Below are 17,568 nucleotides of genomic sequence, written 5' to 3' on the forward strand. Positions count from 1 at the left end.
TCCAGGAATGGGGCATCCACAAACCTCCTTGGGCAACTTGTTCCAGTGCGTCACCACCCTCTGAGTGAAAAACTTCCTCCTAATATCTAACCTCAACCTCCCCTGTCTCACTTTAAAACCATTCTCCCTTGTCCTGTCACTGTCCACCCTCGTAAACAGCCCTTCCCGCTCCTCTTCATACACTCCCTTCAAGTACTGGAAGGACGCAATGAAGTCTCACCGGAGCCTTCTCTTCTCCAAGCTAAACAAGCCCAGTTCCCTCAGCCTTTCCTCACAGGAGAGGTGCTCCAGCCCTCTGATCATCTTAGTGGCCCTCCTCTGGACCTGTTCCAAGAGCTCCATAGGGGCCCGAGGCCTGGACGCAGTATCCTGATGGGCCTCACAAGAGCCGAGCAGAGGGGGACAATCAATCACCTCCCTCTGCCTGCTGGCCAACACAGTTGGCCTTCTGGGCTGCAAGCGCACACTGCTGGCTCATGTCCAGCTCCTCATCCACCAGGACCCCCAAGTCCTTCTCCGCAGGGCTGCTCTCAAGGAGATCTTCTTCCAGTCTGTGTAAATACCTGGGATTGCCCTGACCCAAGTGCAGCACCTTGCACTTGGCCCTATTGAACCTCATTAGGTTTTCATGGGCCACTTCTCCAGCCTGTCCAGGTCCCTCTGGATGGCTTCCCCTCCTTCCAATGTCTTGACTGCACCACTCAGCTTGGTGTCACCTGCAGACTTGCTGAGGGTGCACTCGATGCCACCGTCTGTGTCGCTGATGAAGATGTTGAAGAGCACCGCTCCCCTGAGGGACACCGCTTGCGACCAGCCTCCACCCTGACACAGAACCATTGATCACAACCCTTTGGCTGCGTCCAGCCAGCCAATTCCTAATCCCCCCAACAGTCCATTCTTCAAATCCACACCTCTCCAATTTAGAGAGCAGGATGTGGTGAGGCACCATGTCAAAGGCCTTGCAGAAGTCCAGGTAGATGACATCCACTGTCCTTCCCCATCCACCAAAGCTGTCACTCCATCATAGAAGGCCACCAGATTGCTCGGGCACGATCTGCCCATGGTGAAGCCATGCTGGCTGTCTCGAATCACCTCTTTGTCTCGTACGTGCCTTAACACAGCCTCTAGGAGGATTTGCTCCATGACCTTTCTAGGCTCACTGGCCTCACCCTTTCTTAAAAATGGGAGCAACGTTTCCCTTTTTAAAGCCACCGAGGCTTCAGCAAGCAGCCGAGATTTCACAGATATGACGGAGAGCAGCTTGGCAACCACATCAGCCATCTCTCTCAGAACCCCAGGATGGATATCACCCAGCCCAATGGACTTATATACATTCAATTTCATGAGGAGGACTTGGATATGTTCCATTGTTACAGTGGGATGGAATCCCATCCCACATCCAATTCAGATCTCCTCCCCTTTACGTTAGAACCACTCCCCCTTTGTCCAGTCACCATCACATACAAAAAGTTCATTTCCCTCCTCTTTAGAATCTCCTTGGAAACAATGGAAGGTTGTACTGAGCAGCCACATAAGTGTTGGTGACGGGGCAGGTGCAGAGCAATGCCTCTGACATCACAGGACCGTACGGGTCACTGAGGGGCAATGTGAGCTCAGGGGAGAGGCGCTGACCCCAGCGGTCACGGAACCCCTCACTGCCACTCTCGAGCTACCATGGCAGGTAAGGCAGCAGGCTCCTCCTTCTCCTGGCACTGCGGCCCTCCAGGGGATCCCAGTGCCCCAGATCTCAACCCAGCGCCCATTTGGGCATTTCCCCACAGAGAGAATTTCCCCGTGGATGCTGACGGTGCTTCCGACACCCGACGCGCATTTTCCCGGATCCTTTGTGCCTCCACCGGCCACTGCTGCAATGCAGCCCACCATCGCTGGAGCAGTGCCTGTGACGATCCAACCTCCCCCTGTCTCCAGTGTCTCCTACATGGTGCCTCAGGCCTCTGTCTGCCCCGGGGTACCAGGGAACCAGGGACAGGGAGTGCAGCTCCCACCTGGGGGGCTTCCCCTAATGGTGGTTCAGCTCCCACCTGGGGGGATGTCCCCAGCTATGGTTCAGCTCCCACCTGGGGGGTTGCCTCAAGTTGTGGGTCAGCTCCCACTTGGGGGGTTGCCCACTGTTGTGGGTCAGCTCCCACCCGGGGGGTTTCCCCAAGTTGTGGGTCAGCTCCCACCCGGGGGTTGCCCACTGTTGTGGGTCAGCTCCCACCCGGGGGGTTTCCCCAACTTGTGGGTCAGCTCCCACTTGGGGGGTTTCCCCAACTTGTGGGTCAGCTCCCACCCGGGGGTTTCCCCAAGTTGTGGGTCAGCTCCCACCTGGGGGGTTTCCCCAAGTTGTGGGTCAGCTCCCACCTGGGGGGTTTCCCCAAGTTGTGGGTCAGCTCCCACCCGGGGGGTTTCCCCAAGTTGTGGGTCAGCTCCCACCCGGGGGGTTTCCCCAAGTTGTGGGTCAGCTCCCACCTGGGGGGTTTCCCCAAGTTGTGGGTCAGCTCCCACCCGGGGGGTTTCCCCAAGTTGTGGGTCAGCTCCCACCTGGAGGGTTGCCCCAAGTTGTGGGTCAGCTCCCACCCAGGGGGTTTCCCCAAGTTGTGGGTCAGCTCCCACCTGGAGAGCTGCCCACTGTTGTGGGTCAGCTCCCACTTGGGGGGTTGCCCACTGTTGTGGGTCAGCTCCCACCTGGGGGGTTTCCCCAACTTGTGGGTCAGCTCCCACCCGGGGGGTTTCCCCAACTTGTGGGTCAGCTCCCACCTGGGGGGTTGCCCACTGTTGTGGGTCAGCTCCCACCCGGGGGGTTGCCCCAAGTTGTGGGTCAGCTCCCACCCGGGGGGTTTCCCCAACTTGTGGGTCAGTTCCCACTTGGGGGGTTTCCCCAAGTTGTGGGTCAGCTCCCACCCGGGGGGTTTGCCACTGTTGTGGGTCAGCTCCCACCTGGAGGGCTGCCCACTGTTGTGGGTCAGCTCCCACCTGAAGGGCAGCAGCCGCTGCTCTTGCTCCTACCTGGCGGGATGAAGCCAGGAATGCCTCCCCCCAGTTCCCCTGCTCACTGCTACCAGGGGATAGCAGGGACGCTGCAGCCCCAGCAGCCGATGGGGCTGTGGCCTGGGGCTGTGTTGCATGGGAAGCCTGCAGGCAGCTGCCCGCTGCAGGCCCCCGGCAGCCCCAGCCCCTCAACACTCCTCCGAGGACAGCCAGTGCAGCAGCACGTGCTCCCCGTGCCCTGCACCCTGCTCGTCAGCAGGGAGCAGGCGGTGCAGCCCTTCGGAGATGCCGTGGTGCTCACGGAGGACCAGGGGCACCCAGCAACCACCAACGTGTGCCCCCATCCCACGTCGGCTCCGCTCACCTGCAGCACCGCAGCGCTGGAATCAGGTGGTGAGTTTGGGGGCTGCAGAGAGGGTGGCAGGCTGTCTGCACCGGGTGGCTGTGGAAAAGGTGGCATTGCCTCACTGGGGATGTTCTTGCTTTTCCAGCAGCAACAACGAGCTCAAACATCCCAGAGGACATCAGTGACATCAATGACCTCCTGAGTTGGATGAACAACGGTGAGTCTGGGGGCAGCAGACCCGGTAGGGGGGTGTTTGCATCGAGTGGGTGTGGGAAAGCTGGCATTACCCCTGTGGGGATTTTCTTCCTCTTCCAGAAGTGGCACCCAAAACAGAGGTCCCGCACATGGATGATCTGTTGGTGGATGATCACTCGGCCGAGTGCCCAGCGCCCGCCTGCACCACCAGCGGGCACCAGCAGCACACTGGCAGCACCCAAGCCTTAAAGAGGAAGCTGCCGCAGGGCCACGATGGTTCACAACCGAAACGCCGGCGCTAAGCAAAGCTGGGTGGGCTTCAGCGTCTGCAGAAACCGGGCCGCCTGGTGCAGCAGGAGACAACAAATAAGGCTTCCTGTCGCCCTGGGCTCCTCGCCGGCCTCCGCAGCACACACACAGCAGCGGCAGTGCTCCAGGGGCACCAGCACCGGCCCCAGCCCTACCCCTCCAAACCTGGGCTGTCCACCGACAACACCTTGGACTGGGACAATGTGGGACTCCATTGGATGACATTATATTATCCTATTTTATGTTATTTCATGCTCAATTATGTTACATTACATTAAATTACTTTAAAGTATCAAATGTTTTGTATTCACTTTGGTACACCTCTGCCTGCAGACGTTCGTGCAGCCCCAAAGCCCCCCCAGACCCTCGTGCCCACCTGCAGGGCAGGACGGGGCAGCACAAAGGGCCGTGTTCCAGGGCTGCCCCACCGGCCCCACTCCTCCCCTCCAAAATCCCCTCCCCTCCTCAGTCAGCTCCTGCTCACTGATGGCCTACATCACCATAACTGCTGCCAGTGCCCCCTCCGGGTTGTCCGGCTGTGGGACGGTAACCCCCTGCCATTGCCATCCCCTGAAGAAGAGTGCAGAGGAAGCAGCCGGAGGAGGTGCCCAGGAGCAGCCAGGCCTGTTGAGCTCCCACTGGGAGGCAGAGGCCGTGCTCGTTGTCCAGGGGGCAGCTCCCAGCCCCTTAAGGTGGGGGGTGCGGTGGTGGTACCTGGGGGCAGCAATGGGGCTGCAGGGCGTCACGCAGTGCCCAGGCATGGGAGGCAACGCGAGGGGCAGCCAGGGACGATGTCCAGGCACACACAGAGGCTGCTGGTGACAGGTCCAGCTCAGAATCAATAGAACGGCCTGGGTTGAAAAGGACCACAATGATCATCTTGTTCCAACCCCCTGCTATGCGCAGGGTCGCCAGCCACCAGACCAGACCAGGCTGCCCAGAGCCACGTCCAGCCTGGCCTTGAATGCTTCCAGGAATGGGGCATCCACAAACCTCCTTGGGCAACTTGTTCCAGTGCGTCACCACCCTCTGAGTGAAAAACTTCCTCCTAATATCTAACCTCAACCTCCCCTGTCTCACTTTAAAACCATTCTCCCTTGTCCTGTCACTGTCCACCCTCGTAAACAGCCCTTCCCGCTCCTCTTCATACACTCCCTTCAAGTACTGGAAGGACGCAATGAAGTCTCACCGGAGCCTTCTCTTCTCCAAGCTAAACAAGCCCAGTTCCCTCAGCCTTTCCTCACAGGAGAGGTGCTCCAGCCCTCTGATCATCTTAGTGGCCCTCCTCTGGACCTGTTCCAAGAGCTCCATAGGATAGCTCCACTATCCACCCTTATAGATAGTTGTAGAAACACGCACATCTTTGAAAAACTGTGTCATGTTATTTTATAACTTAAAATACAACAGCAACCTTCTCAATGTTAGGGACTCACAATTACTTTCTGCATTTCATGAAAATTATTTTTTTTTAGTCTTCTAATGTAGGTAATGCACCTTAGTGATTTTTATGTTATATATAAATCATAAGATTAATCCTTCATTTATGACATATTTCAGAGGAGAGATATTTCTATTCTGTGATGAGGTAGACATTAAGAATGTCACGGATTGGCTCTGAAAAGACATAATTGTTAAAGGGGAGTTGAAAAAGCAGTGGAGAGTATGATTCTTGTCCGAATAGTTTGACTTTTCACAAACCCAATTTTGTAACATTCTAAGAAAGCGCTTCTACTTCACAGATGAAAATATACTTAAAATTCTCTTCTTCCATCTTTCAGCCATCCCTTGGCTGATCTTGGTGAAAACCCATGTATTGGTAAAAATATAACAGTAGTGATATTAATAATAATAAAAGCAATAAAATGCAGAAAAATATCATGCTTCTCTTTACATATAAAGTCAAGTGGTCTTTTCCATTTATTTCACCAGAATTGGTTTCTAAGGTATACGTGCTCTTTGCCTTTTGTAGAGTCCATCTTAGTTCGACCAAATATCAATAATCAGTATTACTGAACCTGTTCCCATAGATTTTGTCCTAGACACCCTCATGGTTCGTTTCAAGAGTTGATTTTAATTCTCAGGGTCAGACCATCAGAGACTGTAAATCAGTGTAGCTCCATTACCTTTACTGACAGATTTACACCTACGGATGATTTGTTTCAAAGTAAGCTGTAAATAAAAGAAAAAACACATCTAATAATATGTCATAATACTTGATATTATTTATTTGAAAAATGTTAAAGCATTAAGCATTCAAAGTGAATGTATTTATATACAAAGCTAGATTAACAGCATCTCCAAAATGAAAGTACCAGCTCTCAATTAGTTTGAGCTCCTACTGCAGTGGAGCAGGAGCTCCTTAGTAGATAAGGTGCTACTTATCTGGCATAAAATCCTCGCTGAAAAAAACTTGCATTCAAACAACAATTTCTTTTGTTAATTTATAAACAGAATGCAGCAAGGAACATACTGAATTTGCAGGAAAGGGGAGCATACCTCAGCCATTAACAAAGGGTAAATTTCTTCCTCTGTGAAATTCCCTCCTTGGCACTGCCCCATGAGCTAACTGCCTACTAATGCATAACTGTGCCTCCAGATACAGAAAATCTTTTATTAGGATTTAGCAGGCTAACTGGAAATGCCCCACACTTGTGTTTTGATCTGTACAGATTCATCTATCACTGAAATGTCAGCATTTATAATGTCAGGTTTGCAGCTGGGAGAGAGAAACAATCAGTCACCCAAGAGACTTTAAAACCATACCATGAGATAGTATTTAGAATCTGTGACTTTGCAACACAGCTGCAAGCTTTATTAAAGAGAAGGAAGTATTTATGCTGGAGGGAAGAATTATAATAGGACCTCACAGGGATTTATACAGATATATTAAAAATTAAATTGAATTGAATTTGGTTTTATATTGAGCCTGCCAGACTCAAGATATTTCCAAAATGCTTAAAAAACCAATGAGTCACTTACACACACAAAAATGACTATGCAGAGAGTTTTTACACATATGACAGGTATTAAAGCATAATTTTGGACAGTCACAGAGCAAATCTTCAACTGCCTCAAAAAGCAAGAATGGAAAATATATTTTTATGTATAAATTTTATCTATATCTTATATGAATACATATATATTCATTGTGTTTATATTGATAGTTTTTATATTTGTATAATACTTCATATATTCATATAACGTGCATTATGTATGGTATTTGTTTAGTTACATACGCTTTATAGATACACAAGTATACATTTAAACACAGAAAATCAATAATTTTTAAGTAATATTTGCAAGAAAATAACATGCAAGTGTAAAAGAGATTTGTCTACAACTGAAAGCATAAGTTAGATGTCAGCAATAAATGTCTGAATGAGAAGCATTGAGTGAAAATTAAGGTCTTTCCCTGAGATGCTGTTCATAGAAATTCTTTTTTTTTACTAAAAAAATTGTTCATGGAGATGACAGAGTTTTCTAAAAGTAGAAATAAGAAAAAACAAGCTGAAATACATCCTGAAGTAAACTTCAAAATAAAGAACTGTTAGGTATTTCATTAAAAATTCAAACTGTACCTAGAAAAAATAATAATAAACATTTTTGTGAACAGTCAATTCTGTAATCCACATTTTGTTGTTGTTGTTGTTGTTGTTGTTTTTTAATATAGCTATAGCACACAAGGCAACAACTAAGATCTGCCACAGATTGTACAGAATTTGTTGAACAAACAGAAGTCCTGTCAGTTTCCGTTGTTATTAGCTCCATATCTTTTGAGCCTTGAATACTCTGTGTGAGTAAGGGGAGAAAAAAGTGCCTTTTCACGTCAGCCTTTCCACCACTTACCCACCACCTTGCAAGTTCTGCTTCAGTCCAAACAGCTACATATATGAACTGACTATAGATTAAGGCATTTTTTTACTTGATACTCATTTGGCTTTACATTGATGAGTTATTCCATGAAAAGAATATTATAGTTGACAATTAGTTATTCTAATTCACTGATACAACAGCCTTTTCCAGGGTTGTTTTTTTTTTGTTGTTGTTGTTGTTATTGTTACTTTTTCTTTTTTCTTTCCTATATATATTTTAATCTATATAAAGAGAAGACTGCATTCTTTACTCTGATGTAAGAAAATTTCTACCTGGCTTGGTGGCAGCTGCAGAAACATGGCTTTGCTGTAGAGCAAATTAAAATTACAGGCTTAAATCCCCATGGTAGCACAGAAGCTGGCTTAAAATGAGGCTGAAGGTTGATACAAAGATATGAAACATTTGCATAAGTGACCACCGGTTGGCCAGATAAAATAACAAATGCCCAATTTCTCTAAACTCACTATTTGTATGGAAATTGTGATATCTGAAGGAAGATTGCTGGGAAAAAGCTATGAAAATGCTTAATTGTGGTATGACAACTTTGCATTTATGTTAAAGGCAGCTAATAGAGACTGAGCACTGAATGGTACTAAAGTGCAGAAGCAAAGATAGTAAAAACAAATGGATTTGAAATGTTATCACTTGCAGTGAGTGAAACAGAAAAGTCAGAGAGCACATAAAAATAGAGTGTTTTGCAGTAGAAAACCTTCAGCATGGTACCATGAGCAGAAATGCTTAACAGCCTGCGTCCATCCTTTTGCTTTTGTCACTGTTTACTTCCATTTTGTCTCGGCCTGGATTTGTCACTGCAGGTCATTAAAAAACCAATGGCACTGCATGGGGCTCCACAGGCACGCTTGCCACCCATAGTGAGGCCTAGTTTGCGTCTGAGCAACAGTAAATGTGATGCTTGTCAACTGTTAGCTCCTGTAAGTACTTCAAATAGAAGAGTGCTCAACAGCAGTCTTCTCCAGCACATCCAGAACAATTTAGCTGATAAGGGGGCAGAGAGGTGTTTTGATGTGTGACACGCTGTGGACACACTGTGGTTTCAGGGTGTCCTGCTGTGAATACCTGATAGAAATGATTGGAAGCTTATTCTCAGGGGGTTTTCATCACAGATTAAGAGTTTGCAAAGTCTGACAGTTTTCACAGATGATGTTAGTTTGTCAGGGGCTGGGGGGGCCGAGAGGGGAGTTGGGCAGCGCTCAAAAATTCTGTTGAGCCTGGGATGTGATTTCTGGTCAAAACTGGAGAAACAGGAAGAGACTTGTGTACCATCAGTCACATGGTGATGAGAGCCAATGCCTGTGGGCACCAAAATACAACACTCCTTTTAGAAAACTTAATTTTAATGCCCCATTTTCTTGTCAGGTGCTGTAACTAAAGGGCTATCAGCTGCTTTGGGGTCAGCTCCTTCACATTTCAGTCTGTAACTGGAGAAGATGAATCTCTTCAGCTGTGTGAAAGGCGAGGAAACAGGAGAAAGAGCTGGCCGCTGGGAAATATTTGAAATATTAAACGCCTTCTCATTCTAACTTTACAGAAACAAAATTTACATTCTGTGGTTCTTTGCATTACCAGAGTAGCCTTCCTAAAATAATGAGGCTTGTTCAGACACTTGCAATAGCCAAATACATCTGTGAAATTTATCACGAGGGGGAGGTTCAGAGCCATAAATCTGGCTGCGTCTGCAGTAAAAAAAGACAAATGGAACGTACCTTCCCTCGCAGAACACATTCACCCCATTTGACAATTTGTCCATTGTTTTTTTCAGCCTAGAATTCTAAAGTATTTTTGTTTATTTGTTCTCCCAAATAATGAGAGGAAATAAGAAAGCAGTACAGCAGCAGGTAATATGGAAATTTGTCCTTAGCTAGGGGCTTTGTAAGTCCTTGTAAATAATACTGAAGCTAAATAATCCTTCAAATCTGATACCTCGCTAAGAAAATTGCAGCTTGCTCAGAAGTAAAGGAATCATCAGTGGCATTTGTGAAACTCGGTGAGTATCTTGAATTTCTAGTAGGGAATTTGACATTTCAAAGTTTGCTTTGATGTTTATAAATAAGATTTCAAAAGTGCATATTCCGTTAGAGCGGAAGGCCACTAGCATTATAGCACTGAGTTTTCAAAATGCTTTAAACCTCAGGTGCCCAATCTATGATTTATAGGATGCATCTGGACTGAATCCATAAGAAAAAAAAAAAGACTTCTCAGCATTGAGATTCATAAACTGACAAACAAACATCTCCTCTTCATCCCCAAGAGCAGAGATGATAAGATGCATCAGCGCAGTTGCAGCACCAAGATAAGGCACTCAAAGCTCTGTTAAGTGGCTCTCCTGCTATGTGTAACAGAGCAAGATAGGCTGATGGCAGAGAGATTTTTTAAAGTGTTTGTTGTGTTTTGATGAAGCTCTGTACGCTATTAACAAGGAGAACCCCATCATCTTCACCAGAGGATGTGAGTTTTCCTCTCACACTGAACCGAGTTAGGAGTTAGTCCGTATGTGTCAACGCAGCAAAAGCAAAGTGAAAAATACTCCCATATCCCAGTCCCACAACTTTTCATTGTTGATCTGGTGGTCAAAACTGTGCACCTGAGGAAGAAGAGTAGCAGCACTGGAAAGGACAAGCTGAATGTATTAACTGTGCTTCAGAGCACTACAGACTTGCCCTGCTGGGACTTTCTCAAGTGACTGGTGTTGTAATAGCAGAATCTGTCAGCATGAACTCCTGTATGTTCATCTGGGCCACGGATTTTCTCTTTATGCTGCAAGAGAAACCTTGGGACTATGCTAGCCTTGATGTGTAATGCAGATAGGATTCTGACAGACATGTGCTGTGTTGCAAGGAGTGAGAGCAGGCATAGCAGGATCCCTGAGAACACTGCAAAGCCACTGTGCCTTCCCCCATTTACAGAGGTGTCCAAGTTTAAGATGACTGTGTTATGCATGTCTATGGGAACTGTATGACATGCACCTCATCAAGGAACTTTCATAGCGTTGTGTTGTGTAATCTGAAATATTTGTTCTTAAATAAGTGTGATCTGCCTTGCTCACTACTATGGAAATGCACTCCAAGATTTAGATAATCTGATCAGGAAAGTGTGTGGTTGCATACAAAATTTTCAGTAGTGCAGCTGGACATTCAGCTCCAGTAAATGCATAAAAATGGCTAATTGTTTTCAGGAAGAAACTAGAAATATTCAAAGACCTTTGTAGCTCTAGTTCACTATTACAGAGACCTTAAAAACGCCAGACCTTTAAGAGTCACTGATGTCTAAATTCATTTCTAGAGTACTTGACAGATGCTACAGCCAGTTTCATTTTAGATTCCCTGTAATAAATACAAGATTTAATTGCTGCTTCTACTTGTGTGAGATAACTCTTAAAGGCTCCTTATAAATTATTTACAACTAATTCATATTTAATTGTTTAGTAATGAATAACAACTACTTCTATTTATAAATGATAAATTGTACTGTGTGATCATAAGTCAAAAGTTAATTGAAAGAAACACAAATTCTAATACTGAAAAAATATAACTGAAAAAATGCACTCTAATAGCAGCCCTTAGTGCTGCAGTTATATGGCTATTCTTTCAAGAAGAATAGCAAAATTGATTTCTGCATCAGCATTTTTGTGGCTGGATAGAAACTGAAGCTTTAGACTACTTACTTAATGAACTCCCATACCTAGTTTAGTTTAGATTTCAAATAAGGCCTAGATACACAACATTAAGAAGCCCAGAATAAATACAGAGAATCTATGAATCATCTTGGCTGAGGTTCTAAGAGCAGTTCAAGAGACTTTTACAGATTTCTGTAGTCCCATACCAAAAACAGATAGTACCTCCCAGTATATGAGGCTTTTATTTGTGTATTAGTGGTTGAGGATGCTGCCAGGGGAAATTACAACTTTAATTCGCAAAACACAGGAATTCACACAGTTCTTCCCAACTGTGCCAAAATTGATCTAATTTTTATGTTTCAGGAACGAATGAGCAAGGGCCTTATAGCTGAGATGACCTACAGTGAGACTGAAGCGGTCATCTATCCTTTCTACACTGCCAAAACAAACAACAAATTCTTGCTTGGTCCTGAGGGAAGGTCTTGTGAGTGGATGGATTATTCTGCACGTAGTGGAGTTGCCCCTGACTTTCAAGGTTTTTTTCAAGTGGGGATATCTGAAGAGCTATGGCACTACCATCAAATTCCTTCTTGCCAGAGCATTTACTCACCAGAATATGAGAGGAATTGTCAAATACTGGTACCGGCACCTAAGCAGCTCTTGCTGCTGCAGTCTCAGAACAGTGGGGCTCCCTCAATGCCAGTGGTTTCACACTACTACGAAAATTATGACAAAAGGGGAATCAACCAACACTGAGAACTGTTATTTTTCACATACGCTGAAAATGTCAGAATCAAATTGAACCTAAGCATTATAGAGATGATTTTTGCAGGTTAGTGAAATTTGTTAACAGTTAGCTGCTCTTGATTTTGTGAGATCCTCATCTGTTTGTTGTTCTTTGTTTGTTTGTTTTGTTTTTAGAAAGGGGATACATGCAGTTTTATTTTCATGAAGATCTTTTCTCCTCATATTTTCTTAATTTGTCTGGATTTCTCTTCCTCTTTGTTTTTCATGAACTAGAGAAGAGTCTGCCCTCTTCTCTAAGTCAGATACATTGCTCTTTAAGCCACTGTTGAAGAAGTCATTCACTTTTCTTTCTAAACTAATACAGAAATAACACAGAAATAGATAAGGAAATGCTGCACAAGCAAGTTTATTTTCAGTGAAATGACTTTAGAAGAGACAGTGTTCAGTGACAATTTTTTAGTTAATTTTAGCGTTTAGATAAATTTAATGTTTAGTTTAATTTTTTGAGTAGAGACTATTAGGAATTGGTAGCCACAGAACATCTTCTTGCTTCTTATATAGGAAAAACATGAGTTGCAAGGCAATGTGGGTAGGTCCACTGTAACACATCTTTCAGTTCCTGGTGATGTCTACCTTAGGCATCAGACTGCTGGTCTTCATTACATTTTGTAGTGACCACTTTCTAGCAGGGTCTCTGGTCATTGGAGAAGGGGAAATGGTTTCAAGCTTAAAGAGGGTAGGTTTAGATTAAATATAAGGAAAAAGTCTTGTGAAGTAAAAGAGGTGAGGCACTGAAATATGTTGCTTAGAGGTGGTGGATGCCCCATCTCTGGAGACTTTCAAGACAAGTTTAAATCACACCCTGAGCAACCTGTTCTAACTGTGAATGTCCCTGTTCTTCACAGAGGAATTGGACTAGAGGACCTTTAAAGGTCCCTTCCAGCTCTAAGGATTTACAATTCTGTGATTTTATGATTCTACACAGAATAGAGAAGCACACATTGAAACTAACATCAGTGACTGAAGACATTCCCAGCCTTGCTCTGCATCTGCTTCAATCTGACAACATAGCTCAGATCAAGCACAAAAGAAGGGAGTACACTGCCTACAGAAAGAAGGCAGCTTATCTACCAGGAAAGGGAACATGGATTTGTTTGAATACACCTGTGGAAATACAACAGACTACCTCAAAAGCACAGGGCTAGGTTCTGTGATTTCTGGGCTGAATTGTAAGTTAAGTAGGTGGCTGGACCACCAGTGCAACTTTGAACTGAAACCCTTTTTTCTACTGAGAAACTTACCCTAAAACCTGTATTATGTGGGCATGCTTTCTTTGACTACAGTAATTCTCAGCTGAGATAAATGCTTTGAATCATCACGAAAATTTCAATTCATTCATTATATTTGCTAACTGCATATCAACAACTCAATGGGAACTTAACTCCAAAATCATGTTTAATCTACTATCAAAACATATTTTTTCCATTGTCAAACTTGGTTTTATAAAATCAGCCATAATGAAATCACCAAATGAAGTGAATCGTGTAAGACAATACATGGAAGAATGTTTTATGATTTATTAGAAGAAGTGGGTATACAGAAAATGATTAGGGTAACAAATCCAATGAGACCTTCTTACTGGCATCAGAAAGAAAGATTTTTACTTACTGCAGCTCTTTGAGAGAGTTGGGGTTGGAATTATGATCTTGACATAGTGATATAAAGAAAAAATGTATGCTGTGTAAAGTTTTATATAGAATCAGTCAACCTGAATTTTAAGCTTGTTTTTGGCTGAAGTCACTGTCTTTAGGAAAGTAAATGCAGATTGAGAACGCTTAAACAGATCTAAAGAGATTGTGTATTTCATTACAGGTGCTTCTTGAATTGCTTTCAAGACCTCCATAGGTCAGTTTCAGGCTTTTCTACCCTTAATGCTAAAAATGTTTCATAATGTCTAATGTCAGTCTGCCTGGTCATGATTTAAACTTAATATGTCTTATACAGAACTGACAAGTAGGAGAACTAACCATCTTCTTTACAATGGCCTTCTATGAATCTGAACATTGTTCTAACTATCTCCCCTGTAGTCTTTCTGTCTGGGCTAAACAATCCCAAATTCAACTAATCTTCAATTTTTGTAAGCAAAATAATATAAACCTAACATCCTAACTCTTGTTCCTGAACTGTCATCAGTCCATTTGTATCTTTGTGAAAGTGTGGAATTCAAAGTATAGTATTTTAGCAAGGTCACGGCATTTGCAGTGAAATAAAAGGATACTTGGTTGTTCTGTTTTCATTTCTGCCTCCCAGCATGGACCCTGCCTTCCTTGCATCAGAAAGATGTTGTTAAATGATACCTGATCCTCTCTATTCTAATATTGTTTGCTTTGGCATAACTGCATATGCTTTTTTGTTTGTTTGTTTTAACTCTCATCTTCAGATTGAAGTTATTGTCTTTAGCAACCATTCTGAACTCCGGTTTGTTCTCCAGCAAAAACCTAATCCCTCCACTAAGTAGAGGGATAGATATCACATGGAAATCTAAAACTCATATTTATCCAAAAAGCTGATTATAGATTTGGATATTATATTCTCCTGGAGAAGAGCTCTGTGGAGGAGGACCTAGAGATCCTGGTGGATTACAGGTTGGCCATGAGCCAGCAGTCTGCCCTGGTGGGAAAGAGGGCCAATGGGATTGTGGGGTGCATTGAAAGGCCAGCAGGTCAAGAGAGGTGATCTACTCTGCCTTGGTCAGGCCTCAACTGGTGTACTGCATCCAGTTCTGGGCTCCCTGTTGCAAAAAAGGCAGGGTTCTCTTGGGAAAGAGTCTAATGGAGAGCCAGAAAGATGATAAAGAGCCTGGAGCATCTTTTCCATGAGGAAAGGCTGAGTGAACTGGGTATGTTCAGCCTTGAGAAAAGAAGACTGAGAGGGGATCTTATTAATGTTTATGAACATCTTAAGTGTAAGAGTCAAAGCAACATGGACAACATCTTTTTAGTGGTCTGTGGGGACAGGACAAGAGGAAATGGCCATGAACTTGAGCATAGAAAGTTTCAGATCAGTATGCGAAGAAAATTCTTCACAAAGAGTGATGGAGAACTGGAACAGGCTGCCCAGAGGGGTTGTGGAGTCTCCTTCTCTGGAGATATTCAAGACCCATCTGGATGCCTACCTGTGCAACATACTGCAGGGAGCTTGCTTAGGCAGGGGGGTTGGATTTGGTGATCTCTAGAGGTCCTTCCCATCCCCTACAATTCTGTGATTCTGTGATATTTATCTATGCTTAATGTCTGTGCCATTTGGATAGCACAACGCTTATGAATCTCAGTGCCATTTCTCATCAATTCCTTCCCTTAATTTTTAGTACATTCATCTAGCACATTTCCCAGCTTGTTCAGGGAGATATAACGTGTGACTACAAATGAGTGCTTGCAAAGATATGCATACGTCACTAGTGACAAACAACAGCCTGCATACTGCACTTGTAAAATTCTGCACTGCCAAACAGAATGTGGCTTGTCTATCAAGTCACTGTCACCACTGCTGAAACGCACTACCCACTGCCTCACTGTGCTTGTATCCATAAAAAGTTCAGCAAGTATCAATGAATGTCTGTGGGTGCCATTTTTATTTCATGGAAGAATTCAACCTTTTGGTTCATATGCATTTCTGTGTCAGACGCCATTTTGTCAGACTGCCCCTCAGCTGCCATCTGTCACACAGCAACAAAATGTAACAGAATATTGGCAGGAAGGTTGAACATCTACTTCTAGTGACATTTTTGGCCAACAAATTAAAGTAGGAAACATTACTTTTGGAGTAGGCATCCTTTATACTTGGCATGTAAATACATATAGCTAGTAGTGTTTCAATACTTGAAATTATTCCAATGAGATGAGATGCAGAGCCAAGGGGAGAAGTTCTCTATTGTTTAGCAATACACAATTTGAAGCGTGGGTGAGATAATATAGAAAACCAAAAAAGTCAGTGTATCCAATTAGAGAGAACTTGGTGTTGTTCTTGTTCCAGTTTGCTCAGTCTGCTGGACTAATATGAAAGAATTAGGTCACTTTCACGTAACTTCCCTACTTTGTTACGTCTTCCCAAATAACTTCCTTGGATGATTAAGAACTCTGAATAATATCTGTAATTGAGCAGCAAACTTTTTGCTTATGATTTATTTTATGTAAACAGTATTCAAGGCGAAACTGAGCATGATTGGAGCAGGTGGATATCTGTGAGTGAAGAGGCAATTCTTCATTCCCAGGGAGCATCTGAGCATACCTGGGGGAAGAGAAGCTTCCAAAGGGCAAGGTGATGACTGTAGGCAAAGAAATATGAATACTGCTGGACAAGCAGATGCTGCCTGACTGATCTGGAGCAATACTTGGCCAAGGTAAATGCTAACAATATTCCTTAGATAACATGTAATTTGCTCAGTAGATCTAAAGGCATTTAAGAAAGGGGAAAAAAACGTGAGCAATGATTGTAGTGCACAACCTATTGTACCAAATTTCTTTGATACTAAATAACAGGAAGGAAACTGAAGTACTGGCAGTTGTGAAAGAGGTGTGGGAGAGGTCAAAGAAAGTGTTGTCCAGCCAAACTGTTGACCACCCTCAAATCTTATTAACTGAAGAATAAACCTAGGTTATCACATGGGGCTAAGCGCACATCAAAAGAATTAACATGGCCTTGTAGAAGGAAATATTACTGTGTAAATCTATGAGATGATTTTGGTTTGCTTGTTTTTCTCTTGAAACTTGGTAATGAATTGAAAATAGGTTACCTAGTCAATGCAGTCAATCCGGATTTTTCGAAAGGTTTTTCTTAGTTCACCCAAAACTTATCATAGAATCATAGACTGATGTAGGCTGGTAGAGTCCTTAAAATCATCAAGCTCCAACCCCCCAATGTGCATGGTTGCCACCTTCCAGATTTGGCTCTCCAGGGCTCTATCCAACCGAGCCTTGAATGTCTCCATAGATGGGGCATCCATAACTCCTCTTGGTTACCTGTTCTAATGCCTCACTACACAGAGTAAAACATTTCCTCCTAACATCCAACCTAAATCTCTCCTATCCTCCTATCACCATCACATTACATAAAATGTCAGCCCCCCTTCTGTTTATAAGCTCACTTTATGTACTGGAAGGCTGCTGCTCACTATAGGAGAGGTGTTCCAGCCCTCTGAGCATTGCTGTGGCCTTCCTCTGGACCCATTCCAAGAGATCCACAACTTTATTGTGCTGGGACTCCAGACCTGGATGCAATACTCTAAATGTGGCCTCATGAGGGCAAAGTAGAGAGGGCAGAGAGGGACAGTCACCTCCCTTGACCTTCTGGCCACCACTCTTGTTACAGTCCATGACACAGTTGGCCTTCTCGGCTGCAAGTGTACTAGTTCATGACCAGTTTTCCATCCACCAGAACCCCCACATCCTTCTTTACAAGGCTGTTCTCAATGAGT

General features: G+C 44.3%; 1 protein-coding gene across 1 annotated transcript; it reads left to right on the forward strand.

Annotated features, from left to right (window-relative positions):
• Nucleotides 1–1,674: 1,674 nt before the first annotated feature.
• LOC146542330 (uncharacterized) lies at nucleotides 1,675–3,834 on the forward strand. The gene is made up of 4 exons (XM_085214095.1): nucleotides 1,675–1,681; nucleotides 2,491–3,384; nucleotides 3,483–3,554; nucleotides 3,653–3,834. The coding sequence occupies exons 1-4, from the start codon at nucleotides 1,675–1,677 to the stop codon at nucleotides 3,832–3,834; spliced, it is 1,155 nt and encodes a 384-aa protein (XP_085070221.1).
• The last annotated feature ends 13,734 nt before the right edge of the window (nucleotides 3,835–17,568 follow it).

This window comes from Meleagris gallopavo, chromosome Z (assembly GCF_905368555.1).
Source record: "Meleagris gallopavo chromosome Z, MGAL_WU_HG_1.1, whole genome shotgun sequence".
In the NCBI taxonomy this organism is placed as follows: Eukaryota; Metazoa; Chordata; class Aves; order Galliformes; family Phasianidae; genus Meleagris; species Meleagris gallopavo.

What these genes read in the sequence shown, in the direction of transcription:
- LOC146542330 (XM_085214095.1), top strand. An exon ending in CGCAGCGCTGGAATCAGGTG is followed by an intron (nt 3,385 to 3,482) that starts GTGAGTTTGGGG and finishes TTGCTTTTCCAG; the next exon opens with CAGCAACAACGAGCTCAAAC. An exon ending in CCTGAGTTGGATGAACAACG is followed by an intron (nt 3,555 to 3,652) that starts GTGAGTCTGGGG and finishes TTCCTCTTCCAG; the next exon opens with AAGTGGCACCCAAAACAGAG.